At 36.8% G+C, this 17873-nt stretch overlaps 1 protein-coding gene across 1 annotated transcript in view; it reads right to left on the reverse strand.

Moving 5' to 3' along the window:
- ESF1 (ESF1 nucleolar pre-rRNA processing protein homolog) overlaps positions 1–17873 on the reverse strand; it is a 54073-nt gene that overhangs the window by 10525 nt on the left and 25675 nt on the right. The window contains exons 10-11 of the mRNA XM_010979126.3: positions 2799–2920; positions 120–207 (exon numbers count right to left, since the gene is read on the reverse strand). Coding sequence (XP_010977428.2) covers positions 120–207; positions 2799–2920 — 210 coding nt within the window. The remainder of the gene's footprint in view (positions 1–119; positions 208–2798; positions 2921–17873) is intronic.

Below are 17873 nucleotides of genomic sequence, written 5' to 3' on the forward strand. Positions count from 1 at the left end.
ATAAGCCACTAGAGAGTTGTATAAATTCTGGGAATTTTAAGGGAATGAGTAGTTTATGCTGACAAGACACTTTTTTTCTTTAGATTTCAACTGAAAACTACAAATACGAGCTAGCTTACCAATTTTTTTAGCTTCTTCGGCAAAGTATGGGTCATTCAAATCAACATCAGAGGGAACTTCATCTTCACTGGCCTCTTCAGCAAGAGCCTTAAAGTTGAATATAAAAATACAAATAGTTTATTACAAGGACCAGAATATATAAATGTGAAGAAAAACCGTATTTCTTTTAAATCAAGTAGTTCAATCTAAAATTAAACTAGTTTTTTTTTAAACATATCAGTTTATAAAATAACTTCTGAGTAGTTCTTTTGTTTGTTCAACAAGCATTTATGGAATACTCAATAAATGCAAGAACTATGTAGGGCTGATGGGAGAAATGAAAGTTATCAGATGCATGGCTTCTGTCTTCAAAAACTTTACAATCTATTAAAGGAATTTAGACACATAAACAGACATGTACACAGTAATAATAATTCAAGATAGGGAGTGCTAGAAGAGACAGAAATAAAACAGACATTCAAGGAGAAGAATACTTTTAGATGGGCGATCAGGGAAGAGAAGTAGCCTTATGTCTCGCAGAACTGAGAAATGGCAGTAATTATCAACAGTCTGAAGTAGAGCATTATGGGTTATCTTTCAAATTATTATTTAATAAAACAATTTATTTGCTGATTAAAGAAAATGACTTTTTTAAAATTATGAAACTTCAAACATATATAAAAGCAGTCAACAAAGGCATAATGAACCTCTTGTTCTTATCACCCAATTTCAACAATTATCTTGTTTTATCTATAATCCACTTGTGAAAACTCTTGTGCTATTTTTAAGCATATCTGTTGGTTACAATTTCCCTAATCAAATCTGAAGTTTACTAAATTAGTATATTTCAATTTTAAAAATCAAGTCTATAAAAGAAATAGAACATACGTTAGTCTGAACATAAGATCAGACTAACCAGACTGAGCTAATCCCCAGGAATCTAAAACATGAGTCATTTAAGAAAAACACTTAGAATGCACATCGCCCAACACCACCCTGCACGCTGATGAAGACCCGCAGAGCCCTAAAGAGTACGCATTTTGATATTAATATCCTGTTAAGAACAAGGGCTTCGAAGAACTTTTTCACCAAACTATTATAACCGATTCAGCAGTAATATGATGTTTCTAACAAAGATTATGAAATATTTACATATCTAACTACATTTCTAGTCATGATTTTTTAAAACTGTTTTTCAGATCTAAATTACAGCTATATCAACTATGGTGTATAAACATGTATTCATTTCTTCAGTAATAATCTCTCATATCAATTTGAAGTGATGAAGCTGAAAAGGGAAAACATATGTTTAACTTGAATAAAATTCTTGAAACTCTTCTACAGGTGGAAAACCTGGGGAGATGGAAGAAATGTGCTGGAATCACTAAGTTCAGTGCAGAGCACTAAGTCTAGAATTGGGCATCAACAAATGTATTTTTAATATGATTGATAAAATGAGTCCAGTCTAAGCCCAATGAAGGTAAAGAGTAAAAGCATAAGATAATCTCAAAGCATCTATCAAATGATAATCAAAGAGAACAGCTGTTAAAGATCTCAGAAAAGAGTGACTACTTTGTTGACCCCATAAAGACCCACTTGTAAATCTTCCAAAAACTGATGGCTTAATAACTTGCGGAATTATTCCATTTAAAAAAGATATTTTACTGCCTAAGAGAGCCAGCAAATCAACAGGGGTAGGGTCCTTACCCCACTTCCTTGTTTTACTATTTCCAGAAACACTGAGTATAATAGGAGTACAAAAATGACTCCACTGCATCATATAATTTTGCAGCTCTTGTACCAAAACCACAAGCTTACATAGTACAGAGAAATACAATACAAAAGAAAGAACACTGGAGCAAGAGATCTAAATTCTGGTCTCAGCTTGGCCTTTAACAAGCTGTATATCCTTAGATGAATGACTTAATTTTCTACAACTACAAAACACCAGACGAGAACTAATCATTTAAGATTCCTCAAGATGTAAAATTCTGTGATTAGTGATACCACCTTAAGACAATGAATGTACTGCTTGGATGCTGCATTTCAGTGACAAGATAAGAGTATCTTTAGAGGCAAAACCCCCAGGTGGTCCCTGCTATTACTAAGGACTCTAACTCTGGAAAAGATGTTACCCCTGAATGACGGGAGTCAAATCAGATTTTTCATAGACAACATATTAGCACAGAGGAAATATCCTTAACACAGGGACCTAATGACAAAATGATGTTAAAGGATCCACAAAATAATACTGAAAAGTGAATGAAAAATGTAGGTTGAGAAATAGAAAAATATATAGAAAAAATTTCACTCACGTTAAAAACATCTATATGTACATATCCTCAAGTAAAAATGTCTGTATGTACCTCTTCCTCAAAAACACAGGATAGAATCAAACTGTCTTACATCCAGATATCAACTTAACTATGTATTTTATTTAGGTAGCATGTAAACACAAAACATTAGAGCACAGCACTTAAAGTGGCTCTGGGCTTTTACGGGCTTTGATTATCATTATGTAGCCTTGCAGAAAACACTTAACCTGTTGGGTTTCTCTTTCCTCCTTCTTAAAATTGCAATGATAACAAGGTCTGCCCCAGTAAGTGGTCACATTATGAGATAATGGATGCCAAGCACCTGGTACCTTCTGATACTTAGTGGTTGTTCAATAATTGTTCAGTCATAATTATCATTAATACCTTCTGTTTCTTTTTCAGTCTTTTTTTCTCTTTCTTCTTCTCTAAAAATTGTTCCCATGGGGTCAGTTTATCTTTTCCTTCTAACTTGTTTTTGACCATCTCTTCTGCACTTTCTTTAAGGCCTACAGGAAAACACAAATAGTTTAGTTTAAAATATTATCTTCATTCCCTTAAAAAGGTAACTTACATATATTTACTAGAGTAACAAGATAAAATGCAACACTCCCAGGTCACAGAGTAATGCAGGATCAACTTATATCAAAGCTATTGCCCGATAACAAACAACAATAAACCTAACCAAACCAAAACAGACGAATCAGCCCAGTAACTAGATTATATGGTCAAGCCACTAAAGAAAAATCTTTTCTCTGTACTTAATTTAACTGCTTGAGACTCTAAGAAAAATTCTGGAAGAAAATCTTCTCAGGATATAACTACTAATTAATGTTTGGTAACAAAAGCTAAGTGGTCATAATTATTTCTACTTGCTTCTGTTGTTCAAGTAAAAATTTGTATTTTCTGGAAACTATAAGTGACTAACAAAAACTGATTAGTAAGGCAATCTCTGTTGAAACACCCCAGAAGGAAAGAATTCCTGTAATTTCTCAAGCACTCACTCTGGGAGGCCTCATCTTTACAATCAAAGGGACCAGCAGGTTCAGACTGCACTTTGGATGGTTTAGTTCTTTCAATGATGTTAACTGCTCTTGCAGTTCAGGACTAAAGGTTCTTGTTCCTTGTATTCTGCAATTCCTTCAGGAAATGTGACCATTGTGCTATCCTCTTTGATAATAAAGATGTTAGTTTTATTTTGTAGTACTTTTTGGAGGTTTTGGGGAGAGGGGACATATATTTAGAGGACACAAAATCCCTTAAAAAAATTAAAGGAATGATTCGAGAGAAGGTCAGTCCAGATCATCTTCCCAGACACATTCTAAATTCTAAGAAAGTGAAAACAATCGTAAGGATATAATTCCCATTTTTCCCTGATGAGTGCACTGAGCCAGAACGTGCAGAAGCATGCCTAAGCACACACGTCTAGAAAGCTACACAGCTGGAAGTTTAACTCTTAATCGTCCTCTGTACTATTATCAGATTCATCTGAAATGCTGGCTTGATCTAGCATAAAGAAATGTATAGTCCATAAATAAAAGCTAAAGCTTTGGGCCTCAGGTTCCTTGTCTGCAAGCTCAGGTTGGCCTTGATCAGAAGGATTCAGTTCCCTCTTCCCACATACACCTTTTTTTCCCCTCAGAGAAAATGTTTGATAGAAGTCTAAATATACAAAATAACTAAACGTAGTGCTTTTTCGGTCCTGAGCCCCAAAGAACAGCATGAAACAGCTGGAATACATGATCTTTAAGGTCTCTCAAGTGGCTTTTAAGCCAAGACTTAATCTCAAAATTTCTATAACTCAGAAAACTATTGGAGAAGGTATACACACACTCAAGGTTATAAAGATTTGTTTTTATGACACACTGCTGGTAGGTTCTCTGATTTACTGGATGCTGAATCACAAACACAGCTCTCAATTCAAAAATGTTTCGTATGAGAAAAACACAATTCACTTCACTGAATAGTTTTTAGGAGAAATGTGAATCATATAAAACATGCCCAGATCTCTGACTGAATTAGTGGATACCACAGCACCTTAGGAAATGTGAACTGGATCCCCATTTGGGAGAAAGCAGCAAATCCTGATTGTCAAGTTGATTTCAAATAGCAAAATAAAACAATTTATATATTATGCCTATGGGTCAACACACAGTCCAGTCTCAAATTCTAAATGCACATTATTAAATATGTTTAAATATTAATCTTTAAGGTATTCTACTATAATTTCCTCATACATTAAGGAAGATTTTATTACTCCACGATGCTAAATTAAGTAATGTACTTAGAGCGCTTTTTCCCCCCACCAAAAAGTATTCTCTGGTTAATTCTGATCCTTGAAAATAAAACTCTACTTCTAGCTCAGCATGATCCTAAGAAAGTTCTATGTTACTCTCTTTTAGGTGACTAGAACACTGGTTTACTGTGTCTCAATCTCTGTGAACTACTACACACGTGACTGGGTCATGACATTTGGGGGGAACACAGATACCCTGAGGATTTTATAAAAACTATGGAATCTCTCTCTGAAACACTGTATTGGAAAAACTTGTGTACAATGTTCAAAAGTTTATAGATACTCAATGCTCATTTTTATGTAAGGACTCAAGGGCCTCAGGCAAACAGCACTGCAGGAGCAATACGGGAGTCATCTCCTACAGCTTCAAAACTGGTCACTGACTACATCAACATCAAGGTTTCTCATTTCAGTACTGCTGTCATTTTGGGCCAGATGATTCTTTGTTGTGAAGGACTATCCTGTGCATTGCACGATTTTTAGCAATATCGAAGGCCTATCCACACTAGCTGCCAGCAGCCCCAGTCATGAAAACCAAGCCTACCCAGACATTGCCAAATGTCCTCTTGGGTAGCAAAATCACCCCTAGTTCAGAACCACTGTTTTAGACAATGATTAGAAGTCACTTCAGAAAAGAAGGGCTATTTCATTATTTATGTCACATAAATGAGGTTATTATTTTATTTAGTACTTGATTATAATAATGTCTTTTCTATTTTAGAAGTTTCAACTGAGTATGCCTTTTCTTCCAACTGGAACAAAGGCGCCTAAAGTCACCTCCTTTTGTATTCCATACTATTGAGTGTAGTGCCAGACCCACAGCAAGTACTTAATAAGCACTTAATTAGTCTTGAAGGAGGAATTATTATTTCAAGCCAACTGTTTGATCTTTTATGTCTGGAACACAGTCTCTCCAACAGAAAATGAATCAGAACTTTATAAATGCCTTTATCCCAAAGTGGCTCATGCAGTTTGTTTGTTTGTTTGTTTAAAGGACCTTAGCTCTAGAATAATTCATGAAATACCATTCTCAGGAAATATTTTGCCAGTATTTAGTTTGTTTACAACAATAAAGAAATAGTATCTTCAGTTAAATACAGTCTGTAATTTTTTGCCTGGCTCTCACTTAATACACCAAAATAGCAGAATGACAAACACATTGCAATGAATTAACACACCACCACGATAACTTAAAAATGCTTTGTTCTTGCTGTCATCATGAGGTCATTTAAATCTCTTGCCACAGGTCACAGTTGTTTCTGTTCTAAATTCTTAAAAATATGCCCATCCCAGAAGCTTCTTGGCAAATGCACAAGAACATTCTTCAGACAGTTTCAGACTCATTTTAGAGCAACCACTAAGTGACTGAAAAACAACTTCGTTATAAATGTTTTTAGTTTTGTGCAAATTTGTTTTTAATAAATGTAAGCATATATCCAAGGACTGTGGAATTAGTTAAAAATAACATCAATAATCCTACAAACGGGGTGAAAACTCTCTTAAAGCCAACCAGGAACACAGATGAAGTGCAATTCATTCAGAATTATTTTGGTAGTTTGCATACACACAAAAATACTTTTAAATATCCTTTCAAAATCCACCAAAATAAGAATATACATTTCTTCTGACCTTGTTCGTCTGAAATTTTGAAAAGTCTTCAAAGGGCAGGACACGAATAATTTAAAATAACTCAACTAGGTAGTATAATTGGTTTTTTTTATAAAAACAAAATACAGTTTCAAAATTTCGGACACAGGCTGAAACCGGCACTTTTTTTCATAACTGAGAACTTAGGATCCATTGAGAATATTTATGAACACTTATGGATCAATCTTTATTTATGGTTGTATGTTTAAATAAGACCATGTTAACACTCAATTCCAAAAGTAGCTTTTAAAACATAACTACCGTCACCACCTGAATTCCCAATTTGGAATTCACTCAGGGTCTAGGGTTTTTTTTTTTTTTTTAGGAAAACCACCAACCATGCCCCGAGGAACACTGGCATCAAAGACACCCCTTCAAATTGGCCAGTTATCCCCAGTGGCGTGGGGAGGGGAAAGACATAGTACTTACATAATAGAGGTCACAGAACAGTTGATCCGTATGAGTAATGGGGATCTTTCCCAGTGGCATTTTTTTCCTCCATGGTAATCAAGTGATTATGTACTTAAGAGTATCCTTAAAGCATACTCGGTAAGCAAAACTATCAATCTTCGTAACAAGAAAGATAAAGATTTAAAGTGTTTTGAACTCAGTTCAAGATTTGTTCAGAACAAGAACTTGCTTAGAACAGTATTCAAAATTTGGCTCATAATTTGAACTTCTGTAAATCCCTCTCTCCTAAACTCTTATAGTATCACATTCTTTTATCCTGTACTATTTATCACAGTTGCAATTTCGTACTTATTTATGCGATTTTTTTTCTGTTATTAATGGCTATTTCCCATACTAGGCTACAAGCTTCATGAGGGCAGATTCCACAGCTTGTTTTTTTCCCCTCACAAAGGCAACCCCAGTGACTAGTAGAGGGCCACATACTTAATAAATGCCTGCTGAATGAATGGAAGTGCAAATGAAAGGACAAATAAGTCAAATTTGTTCCTAACCTTAAAGACAGGGACCAACAATTCATGAAATTAAAAAGTAAAATAACAACTAGCCTTGGGAACAACAGCAAATAGCAAAATGTACCAATCAGTCAGAAAGAGCCAACAAATACTCTTTGTAGGCACTTAGTATTCTGATATGTATGACACGGAAACAACACAGACAGCTATCATAAAGATAATAAATATCAGAGGGTAGTATAATCAAGTTACGCAGACTGGGAATGGCTTCTTATATAACATTTAATTCTGTTTCTCCCAAAATGGTCAATGAGGTATTCAAAGAAGATACTATCAAAGTATGTACTAAATGAGTAAATGTTAATGCTCTGTGCTGTTGCTGTATACAGCTACGGCAGTGGGTAGCAACTGCTTTATGTTTGCCTTGAATTTGAGCTTATCATTCCCTAACCTCTTCTGCATCTCCTTTACTCTCCCTTAGAATGATGCCTTCCATTTGCAAGTATATTCATTTTACTGTAAACCAAACTGTCCCTGCTTCTTAGAATCAAATGTTCTTAAAAAGCTGACTTCAAATACAAGACATTTGGGCTTCATTAGGGAGCTATTGTTTCCTGTATTTGTCTCAACTTTATTTGTATGTTTTCTTTGCCTTTCAAGTAGTTTGTGATCACAATGCACATAACAGCAAGCTGTCCTTAATACTAACAGACTAAAATTCTGGCCAAGTCTGATAAAGCCATTCTGCTCTTTAATTTGTGGCAAGGAAGGCTGAAGAACTACTTGTTCTATTGTTATTTTTCACACATAATGTTTATAGACAGGGTAGAAAGTAAATGAAAACTGAAATGAATGACTAAGACATAAGGAAACAAAGGCAACTTTTTAGAATCTAGCCGCAGTAAGAAAGCTCAAACAGAAATGTTAAACTAGCTCAGAAGTAGGGAGATTTCCTTGAGGACATACACTGATCTGCTTTGGTCTAGTATGGATCTTGGGTTGTAATGGGCTGCTGGACAAGGAGGCAGGAGACAAAAAGTCTGGAGCCTAATCATGGTAGCAGGTCCCACCAGAGATCCTTCAGGTTGCCTTCAGTAGATGCTGCTCCTCTTCCAACGACTTAAGAAGGAACACAAGCCTGTCTGGGCTTTGGCCATGGGCAGAACAAAGGAAGTAAAGACACATTTTCCCCCCAGAGAATTTATAACCACAAGCCCACAAATCCATGGGCTTGTGGCTTGAATTCACACTATCTGTGTGGCCCCAAACACCCTAATCCAAAAATTTGGTATCAATTGGTCTTGGATTCAAATGCCCTTAGGTACCTGGCAAATACTCTCTAAAAAACACTTTTGACCCCGGCCTCTGAGAATTCCCATAGGTAAAGAAAGATCCAAGAACAATGAGATCATAATCAAAATTCAGTATGAATCAGAGAAAGCAGAAACAGAATAACATGTCAGACCTATAAAGACTACAGATTTTGAAATTATCAGAAACATAATATAAAATCAGCACATTTAAAAAAACAAAAGAAGAAATCAAAAAATTACCAAAAGTATGAGACAGATCTGGGGAAAAATGACCTTTCAGAAATAAAAAAAACATAACATTATAAAGTCAACCAAGTTAAACAGCAGATTATGTAGAAGTAAAGAAAAAAATCAATGAACTGAAAGACAGAGCTGAAGAAATTGCCCAGCATGCTACACAGATTCAGAGGAATGGAAACTGAATTAGATACAGAAGGAGAAGGCACTGCAAATATCAAACAGGATTTCCGGAAGGAGAAAATAGAGAAGAGGAAAAGGTAGCATTTTAAGAGCAAATGGCTGAGTTTTCACAATTTTTAAGTGAATGGAATGATACTAATCTTCAGGATTCTGGGTATCAATTAATTTTGAGCAAAATTAATGCTAAGAAGTAAAAAATGACCTAGATACACTGTAGTGAAACTCTAGAGCACTAAAGTATTTTAAAAGCCAGGGACAAAAGACAGCATCGGAGAACAAGACCGACCCTTTCCTGACAGGGTTCAGAAGTGCCCCCCCCCCGGGCCCTGGGATTAATGGTGTATTCTTTGGTTATAGCAGCTTCCTCACCTGTAACTCTGTCAAAAGGGGTCAAGGGGAAGGCCTGTGAGCTCACAGTAAATCTGTCCCTCCCCAGAAAGGATTAAGAGAGGACTAATTTGGCTCATCCAGGACAGCAGGAGACACTCTTCCCTCCCTAATCCTCAACACCCACAACCTCACCACCAAAATCTGCCTTGAACTCACCAGGAAGAGTCTCTCTCTGTGTCTTTCATCCCTTATTCATTTTGGTTGCCATAAAGAGCCCCTGGTCAGCAGGCTCCCCCTAATCTCCCAAGTTCTAATCCTCAGAAGTTAACTATACATCTACACTTCTGTCACTGTCTCCTTCCCTTTCAATTCTCTACCACTAAACTCTCTGGAATTCACAGTAAAAACTCAACTGTTGTATCTCTGAACATTTTCTTCATCTTCTTTCTCTAACTGAAACCTGGTGTCTCCTGAAGATATTGTACAAGGCAGCACTTTCAAGCTTTGGAGAGCGATGGAGTGAATACTGAAATCTGGATGTGGCTATGCTTAGGTATGGGGAAGCAGAGGAGATCAAATGGACAGATTTAAGTTGTTGCACAATTCTAGCTATGTAGTGGGTTCACTTATTATTTACTAAAAATAAATACATAAAAGAGGGTCATCCTTGACCAATGATGACTGTCTTAATCCAAAGACTGTAATCAATATAATTATGTGAACCAGAGGTACATAAGAATAAATAGACAAGTTTAACAAATTTGACTAAACCATTTTTCTTCAAAAGAGTAAAAAGAAAAATCACAAACTAGGAAAAAATATGTGCAAAATATATGATTGATAAAAGACCAGCCCAAAATATACGAAGAATTCCTACAAATCACTAAAACATAGACAAAGAACGCTACATAACAATGATCAAAAGACATGAACAGGCATTTCATAGAAAAGAAAACACACACAAAAATGTTCTTTTCATTAGTAATTAGGCAAATGCCTGAGCAATCCTTTAAAAACACATCAGGTCACATCCCTTCCGTTTCCCATTTCATCTCAAGGAAGAGCTGTAGTCCATCCAGAGGTCTACAAAACCCTTTGTGATCTGGCCACCTCTCTGCTCTCATCTTCTGTTACTGTCCACTCTCTGGCTCATTCTGCCTCATTATTCCTGGACAAATCAGAAACGCTTCCCCTTAGGGCTTCTGCATTTACTGTTTCCTCTGCCTGAGATTCTCTTTCCCAGGATAACACAAAGGGTGCAATGTTCTGCCCATTAGGTCTTTGTACAAATGTCATTTTCTCAATGAAGCCTTCCCTGACTGTCCTATTTAAACTACTATCCACTCCCACCCCTGAACTTCCTATTTTCTCCATCCAGCTTTTATCCTTTTGTTTCCACAGCCCTTAATCACCACCTGATTCTTTTACCTATTTATTTGTTTACTAATCCCTTCATCACCTCTCCCCAAGGCACACATACTAAATGTAGGACCTCACAAAGGCCTGGATCTTTGTGTTCTGTTCAGTGCTATCCAGAGAAAAGAAGAGTCAGGCATGCACAGCAGGGACTCAGTAAATATTTGAGAATAACACACAAATTAAAACCATAGTACGATATCATTACTTACATACTCAACTGGCAAAAAAACACCTGACAATATCAATGATGAGGATAAAGAGCTATGGGAACTCACAGCTATGGGAAGGTAAAATGGTACAAGCACCTGGGGAAACAATTTGGCATGATCCAGTTAAGGTAACTGTAAGCACGCTGTACAACCAAAAAATCCTACACATATACAAGAAATTCTATACATACTTATGTGACGAGCCCAAATATTTTTGTATCTATTTTTTGAATATTCACAAAGACATTGTTTATTATAGCAAAAAAACTACAGTAACTGGCAATAGAACAGATATATTGTGACATACCTGTAATGGAATTCTACGTAGCAGTGAAAATTAACAGACCATGTCTTCCCACATGGATTATGGGTAAGTCTCAAATAGAATGTTAAGAGCAAAACCAACTGACAGAAGAATACACAGAGGATGCTTTTATAAACTTCAAAATTGACAAAACCAAATATCGACTGTTTAGGAATACATGCCTATGTGGTAAAACTATTATACAGAAAACAAGAATGATTAACATGTAGTTTCACAGTTCCTTCTGAGAGAGGAAGGAAGAGGTTGTAACAGGAGTCTCACAGGTGCCTGCACACATTGGTAATGCTCTTTCTTAAGCTGGGTACACAGGTGCTTATTTTATTCTTTTTCTTTAATCTGTGTATAAACATTGCGTTTACCTTCTGTATCTATGTTCTTCTTCCCCATAATAAAGTATAAAAAAAAGTAGTGAATGCTCTTTCTTTGACAACTGTGTGCTAAACTGGCTTTCACTGCCTTCTGTCATTCAATCTCTACCAAAATGACAGTACTTAAACCCAGATTTTCTGATGAAGTCCTCCATGCTCTTTCCATGAGCACAGTAAACTATTAGTGCTTTCCCAAAACGCCATGATAAGAAAGTCCCAAGCTATACACTGTATGTAGAAAATCCACCTGTAAATTGGTGGCTTGAAACTCAGGGGTGTCTCATTGTTTTCCTCCCCAGGAGAGGTTCTGGCTACACACGCCGTTAACATGAAGGCATTTGGGGGCTGTAGTACAACCAAAATGGCATTTCTAAATCAATTAAACAAAAAAACCCTTTCTTTAATAAAAATAGAAAGAAATGAAAAGCACTTCCAACTCCGAAGCATTTCAGTATTTAACAGCCTTTCAAGCTAGATTTTTCTTGCTGTAATCTAGTATTTTCTTCCACATTTACTGGGGTGAGTTTACATAAGTAAACTGTAACTCAGACTACTTCTAAAAAGACTTCCCAATAACTATTAGGAAAACAGTGCCTTCCCAACCTTTTCTCTATTATGATAGATACAAAAAATAATGTTTGCACAGCACACTGGAGTAAATGGAGGAGGCAACCAGAGAAGGAAATGAAGCTGCAGGCTCTGGCTGACCTAAAGGCTAACAGGATCAATATTCCGGTAAACTCGTAATCCACGGGTGGTACACTGGGTGGGAATCTCTGAAGTACAGTATCACTTGAGGTCTTTCAACTTTTTTAGTATTTGCAATTAACTCAGAGTTCATTTCATTGGCAATATCCTCCACTGCAACAGTAAAAAATATACATAGGATAAGAGTAAAACAGAATGAAAGTAACATCAAAATTCAGGACTTCAATATATCCCTGGCTTGTCCTGCAGGCAAGCACTGTTTCTATTCTTAGGGATTCTCTGGTGATAGAATCTACTAAAGAAATCTATGACAGGTTAAGCATTCTTTGGGTCCAAAATATATCAGAAACTTGGAATACCAACTAATAACATGCACACCTAGAAGCCTGCAGTGTTCAACAGCAAATACACAAAAGCCTTCCTTTGCTTTTTGTTTTGTTTTGTTTTTTTTAAGCCTTGCAAACAGCTTATTAATCAGAAGACAGGCTTCTTAGACACTGTCATACACGTGACCCTGGCTATAGACCATCATGTTCCCACATCCTGAGAAGTCTATGCTTCTGGCTCCAAATTATGCATCCAAATAAATTACTTCAAAAATATTTTTAAATCTCTCTATGCTTCCAGAGAAAAAAGGAGCAATGGAAATCTAAAATGAAATGTATTTTGTGACAATCTAAGCTGATAATGCTTAGGAAAAGCTTGTTTAAGTCCAAGGCAGACAGATTTCCCTAACTCACGCAAACTAATTCTTAGAGAAGCATATGCCTTCAAAGTACAAGCTTCAATTTACCACATCATTCCAAACACCACGAACCTGCCCAGGTCAAATGATTGGCACTTATCTTTTGACACACATAGGATCACATTTTCAAGTTTATGCCAAATAACTTTACAGATAAGATTCCCATGTCACTGGATGAGTAGACTGAACTACGGCTTATCTCCTGACAGCTCACTTGATGACAACTATCCCACTCACCCTCGATGAAGATTATCACGAGTGAGGAAAGCATCCATACATACACTCTCCTCCCCTGGCAGATTACTTTAGGCAAACAGTGCCAATGTGTATTGAAAACAGTGCAGAGTCCCTTCCACATAAAACCTGCAGATTCAGCCTGCTTAGCCACCAGTTCAAACCACAAATATTTTTACCAGCTTTACCCTGGACTTTAAAGCTGAAAATTATCATTGCATTATAGTCAGTGAGCAATTGTCTACAATGGTCTAACCAAAAGGGCACTGAGAAAGGCTGGCAAATCTTTCAGAGCACAGGAAAATGGCATATGATCCCCACAATGGGATTAAGTTTCATATCAAACCAAAGATCTACAGAAAGTACTTATGCCCCCTCCCCTTTATGTGTCTTCAAAACAAACCTATTGTAGAAACTAGATTTGATTTTGTGTATTTTACCAGCATTTCTGAGGCACCTCATAAAATAAAAAATAAGAAGTTCCCTAGCTAGGACCATGAATTAATAGAACTGTTTCAAGAAATATGACAAGAGACATGAAAATATTCTACTCTTAGAAATTTATCTCTAGGAAAATCCAATAGAAGGTTCTTATGTTACCAACAATAGCAAAACATTAGAAAGAGCCTAAAACACAACAGGGAAGTGACTCATAACTAATAAATCAGATACACAATGGAACATGATGCAGACATTATGATTATAAAGATTATTTAGAAACATATAAGTATGAGAAATGAAAAAAAAAGGATAATGCAAAATGGGGGTCTAATATAATCAACTATGTGCACCTGCTGAAGATAATGTATCAAAATAAATGTGCAATAGCTAAAACATGGAAGCAACCCAAGTGTCCATCAATAGATGAACTAGATAAGCAAAATGTGGTGTGTGTGTGTGTGTGTGTGTTTGTGTGTGTGTAATTCAGCCTTAAGAAGGAAGGAAACTGTGACTTATGCTACAACTGGGATGAACCCTGAGGACATTTTGCTAACTAAAATAAGTCAGTGACAAAAAGGCAAATACTGTATGATTCCATTCATACAAGGTATTTAGTCAAAATCAGAGAGAAAGTAGAATAGTGGTTGCCAGGGGCTGGGAAATGGGAATGAAGAGTTGTTTAGTGGATACAGAGATTTAGTTTTGCAAAGATAAAAAAGCATCTGGAGATGGATGGTGGTGACGTTTGTACAGCAGTACGAATGTCTTAATATCACTGAACTGTACACTTAAAGATGGTTAAGATGGTAAAGTTTATGCATAGTCTAAAATAACTTTAAAAATTGGTTTAAAAAATCCATAATGTGTTAAAATAATGTAAGGTTATATGACTTTCCAATTTTAGAAAAAAAGAACAGCAATAATGAAACTGCTGAAAGTAGTCTGAGTAACTTCTGTCAAAATAACATATGGAACATGTGTGAGAAAAATGAGTTTGTTAGCCAGACAGTAAGTATACAGAAAGATGACGTGGGACGACCTCAAACAGAATAGGCAAGAGCTCTGCTTTAAAGACTAAAGAATTCACAACTTCAAACAAATCAGCATAGCTGTGGGCTGTGGGAAAACAATCCATGAAACACGCTCTCTGTTCTTGAATCAACTTCAGGCAGACTATAAATCTAAGGCAAAGTCGAAAAAAGTACTACTGTCTGGAAATAGTGGCTACAGATGCAAACAGTGCAACTGACGTGATGCACATGCAGAGCGGGAAGGACCATGTCAACGGAATCACCCTAGATGCTTGCAACCAGAGGCCCTTATTGATGTAACATATTTAAATGGGATCCTAAAACAGCAGAGCAATTAACCTAAAACTTCAAAAAGTATGGGAATTTTAGCACTTTCTGAAACTACTACTATTAAGAAAATATCTTCAGTTTTTGCTTTAGATCTTTTTTTAAGGCTTCTTAGAAAACGTTTTTAAAAATTAAATCTTAACATTATTAAGAGAGAAAATTACCTCTAAAATAATCCAGTAAATTCTGAGAAATGTACTGGCAACATTGTGAAGAATTTTATTGGCAACATTTTTAGATAACCCTAGCTGCTTCTCATTTTTATTACACATTCCACAAATGAGTCAAAAAAAATTTTTTTTTTGCACAGTAAAAAGTTTCAGTTATTACCTTACAAGGCTCTTATAGTCAACCTGTTAACTGGATGATTTAAGGAATGAGTGTACACCTAAGTTTTAAAATCCGAGCCACTTACTAGCTGTGTACAACTTATGACAATGCACTGCAAACTGGTTTTCTCCCTACCACCAAAATACGAAGCAAACTGCAATTCTTTTTAGCTTATTTTAAGATCAGTTCCATTTCATGTTCTCCTCTACACTGAACTCAAAATTTTAAACATCTGGTTATTTTAAAAGTTCTGACCAAAAAAATTTTTGTAAACTATATTTCAAATAATGGATACACTGGCAATAAATGGCAATAGAGATATAGCCAAAAGTAAATAGTGCACAGGTTCTGAAATGTTTGAAAATTAAAATGTTTGCAACTGGGCTGCCTCTCAAAATGAAAACCCAACTGATCAGAAACATTTTATTTCTAAATAAAGAATGAATAAGACAATGGCCACAGATACATGTCATCAGTGTCTCTGTGTTTAAGCTTCCCATTGGGTCACTGAATAGAGAAATGGAGACTGAATAAAGGTGGGGGAAGAGGAAGTACAAAGGATGAAGAACAGACACTGGAATCAAATAGAATCAAAATTGTAAATAGTCGAGAAACAGCAAGTCGAGGAAGGAAGAGCTGCACCCCCACCTCCTGCGTCAAAGTCTGGGAGTCAAGAAAGACTCCTCTCGCGGGGCGAGGCGGCAAGAGTGCTTCCTTCTCCTACGGCTGCCAAGTCTCCTCCAAAGAGTAAGAATCCTGCAGCTCTGGGTGTTCCTCACAAGATCTTCCCAGGCATTCCCAGTCCCACCACTAGGACAGCTTTAAGACAATAGTTTTAACCTCACCATGTCCTGTATCTATTTAATTCTGTCATCACAAGAAGTCTACAAAGTCCAAACCACCCCTTGTCCTAAAAACATGCCGAAAACATTACCATTTCCCATCCTTCCACAGTAATGAAGCCTTTCTACACAATAGTCAGTCATAATCAATCAGTCATTAATAGTTATTCACAAAATCCTCTTTATCCATTCACTTGCTAATTTGAGTCTCACTGAAACCTGGTTCTTCTCTGATGACACTGCTTCCCTTGTCTCCTTTTCATGTGGTGAATTTTTCTCTCCCACAGCCTGTTGATCTTGCTACTCACAGCCAACTCCAGTCCACTGGATGGCCCTCCTCCCAAAGCCCCTAACTTTGAATATCATGTATCAGACTACACCACCTACAACCCCCTCTCCCACTGCAGATACCTAATGACTACAGTCACACTCCCTTATTTCTTAACGAGCTAAGCTTTGGATCACTGCCAAATATTAGCCCTGTCATAATTCTTGGAGATTCCAATGGCCACATAGATGATCCTTCCAACACCCCGGGCTTCACAGTTCACTGACCTCTTCTATTATTCTACATTCCACCGGAAACTCCTCAGAAATTCCTCCCACAATCATAACTAGAGTTGTCATTATCAAAATCGCAATGCCAGCATAATCTTAATTTCAAGTATCCTACTCTTTGAACACTAGTGCCACTCTTTCCATCTCATTCTTTCTAGTTCCCCAAGGGTAACAATTCTTTTGTCTCAGAGGGACCTACAGTCCACCAATCCTCTCATCTTTTCCCCATCCCTCACCCTCAACATACCCTTACTTTCCTCCTAACCCAACACAGAGACAATGGTCCACCGTTACAATCACTCCCCTCATTCCTCTCTTGCTTGGACACAGCTGACTGAAAACTTCTAGTCTGATTTAATCCAACTCTCCTTACTCTATGCTTGTGCTACAACATTAAATGTGAGTAAAGAAAAACATCACCATGTTGACTCATCTTACTTGACCATCAACTTCATGTGCACCCCTAATACTGCAGCAATACTACTGAACTCCCCTCTTCTCCACTCTTAGACAACTACTTCACACCTCTTTCTTTAAACCTCTGCCTCCTTCCTCCTCCCTCCTCTCAGCTGGAGACTTACTTCCCATTTCATTAAGAAAATACAAGCAACTGGAAGGGCTCCACAAGCTGCCACCACCATTTCTACCCATTGCCCTCTGGGACCATATTCTTTGCCTTCTTCTCTCCTACAATGGATGATACGTCCAGGCACATCTACCAAAGGCCAATTCCTCTACTCGTGCAAACATATTCCAACTCCCTTTGTACTTTAGAATGTAGTCTCTGTATCATTTTTTCCTGGGAGTATATAGTATGCTGTTTTTCCTCCATATTAAAGATGAATGCTCTCTTGATCTCACTTCCTCCTCCAGTTTCCTTCCCATTCCTCTGTGATCCACTAAAAGAAAATCCTCAGGGCTTGTTAACCCATGAGTACACTATAAGTTAAAAGGGGGAGGGGGAGCTCTATTAGAATGGTAACTAATAAATGCAGA

The sequence above is a fragment of the Camelus dromedarius genome, chromosome 18 (assembly GCF_036321535.1).
Source record: "Camelus dromedarius isolate mCamDro1 chromosome 18, mCamDro1.pat, whole genome shotgun sequence".
NCBI classification, from domain to species: domain Eukaryota; kingdom Metazoa; phylum Chordata; class Mammalia; order Artiodactyla; family Camelidae; genus Camelus; species Camelus dromedarius.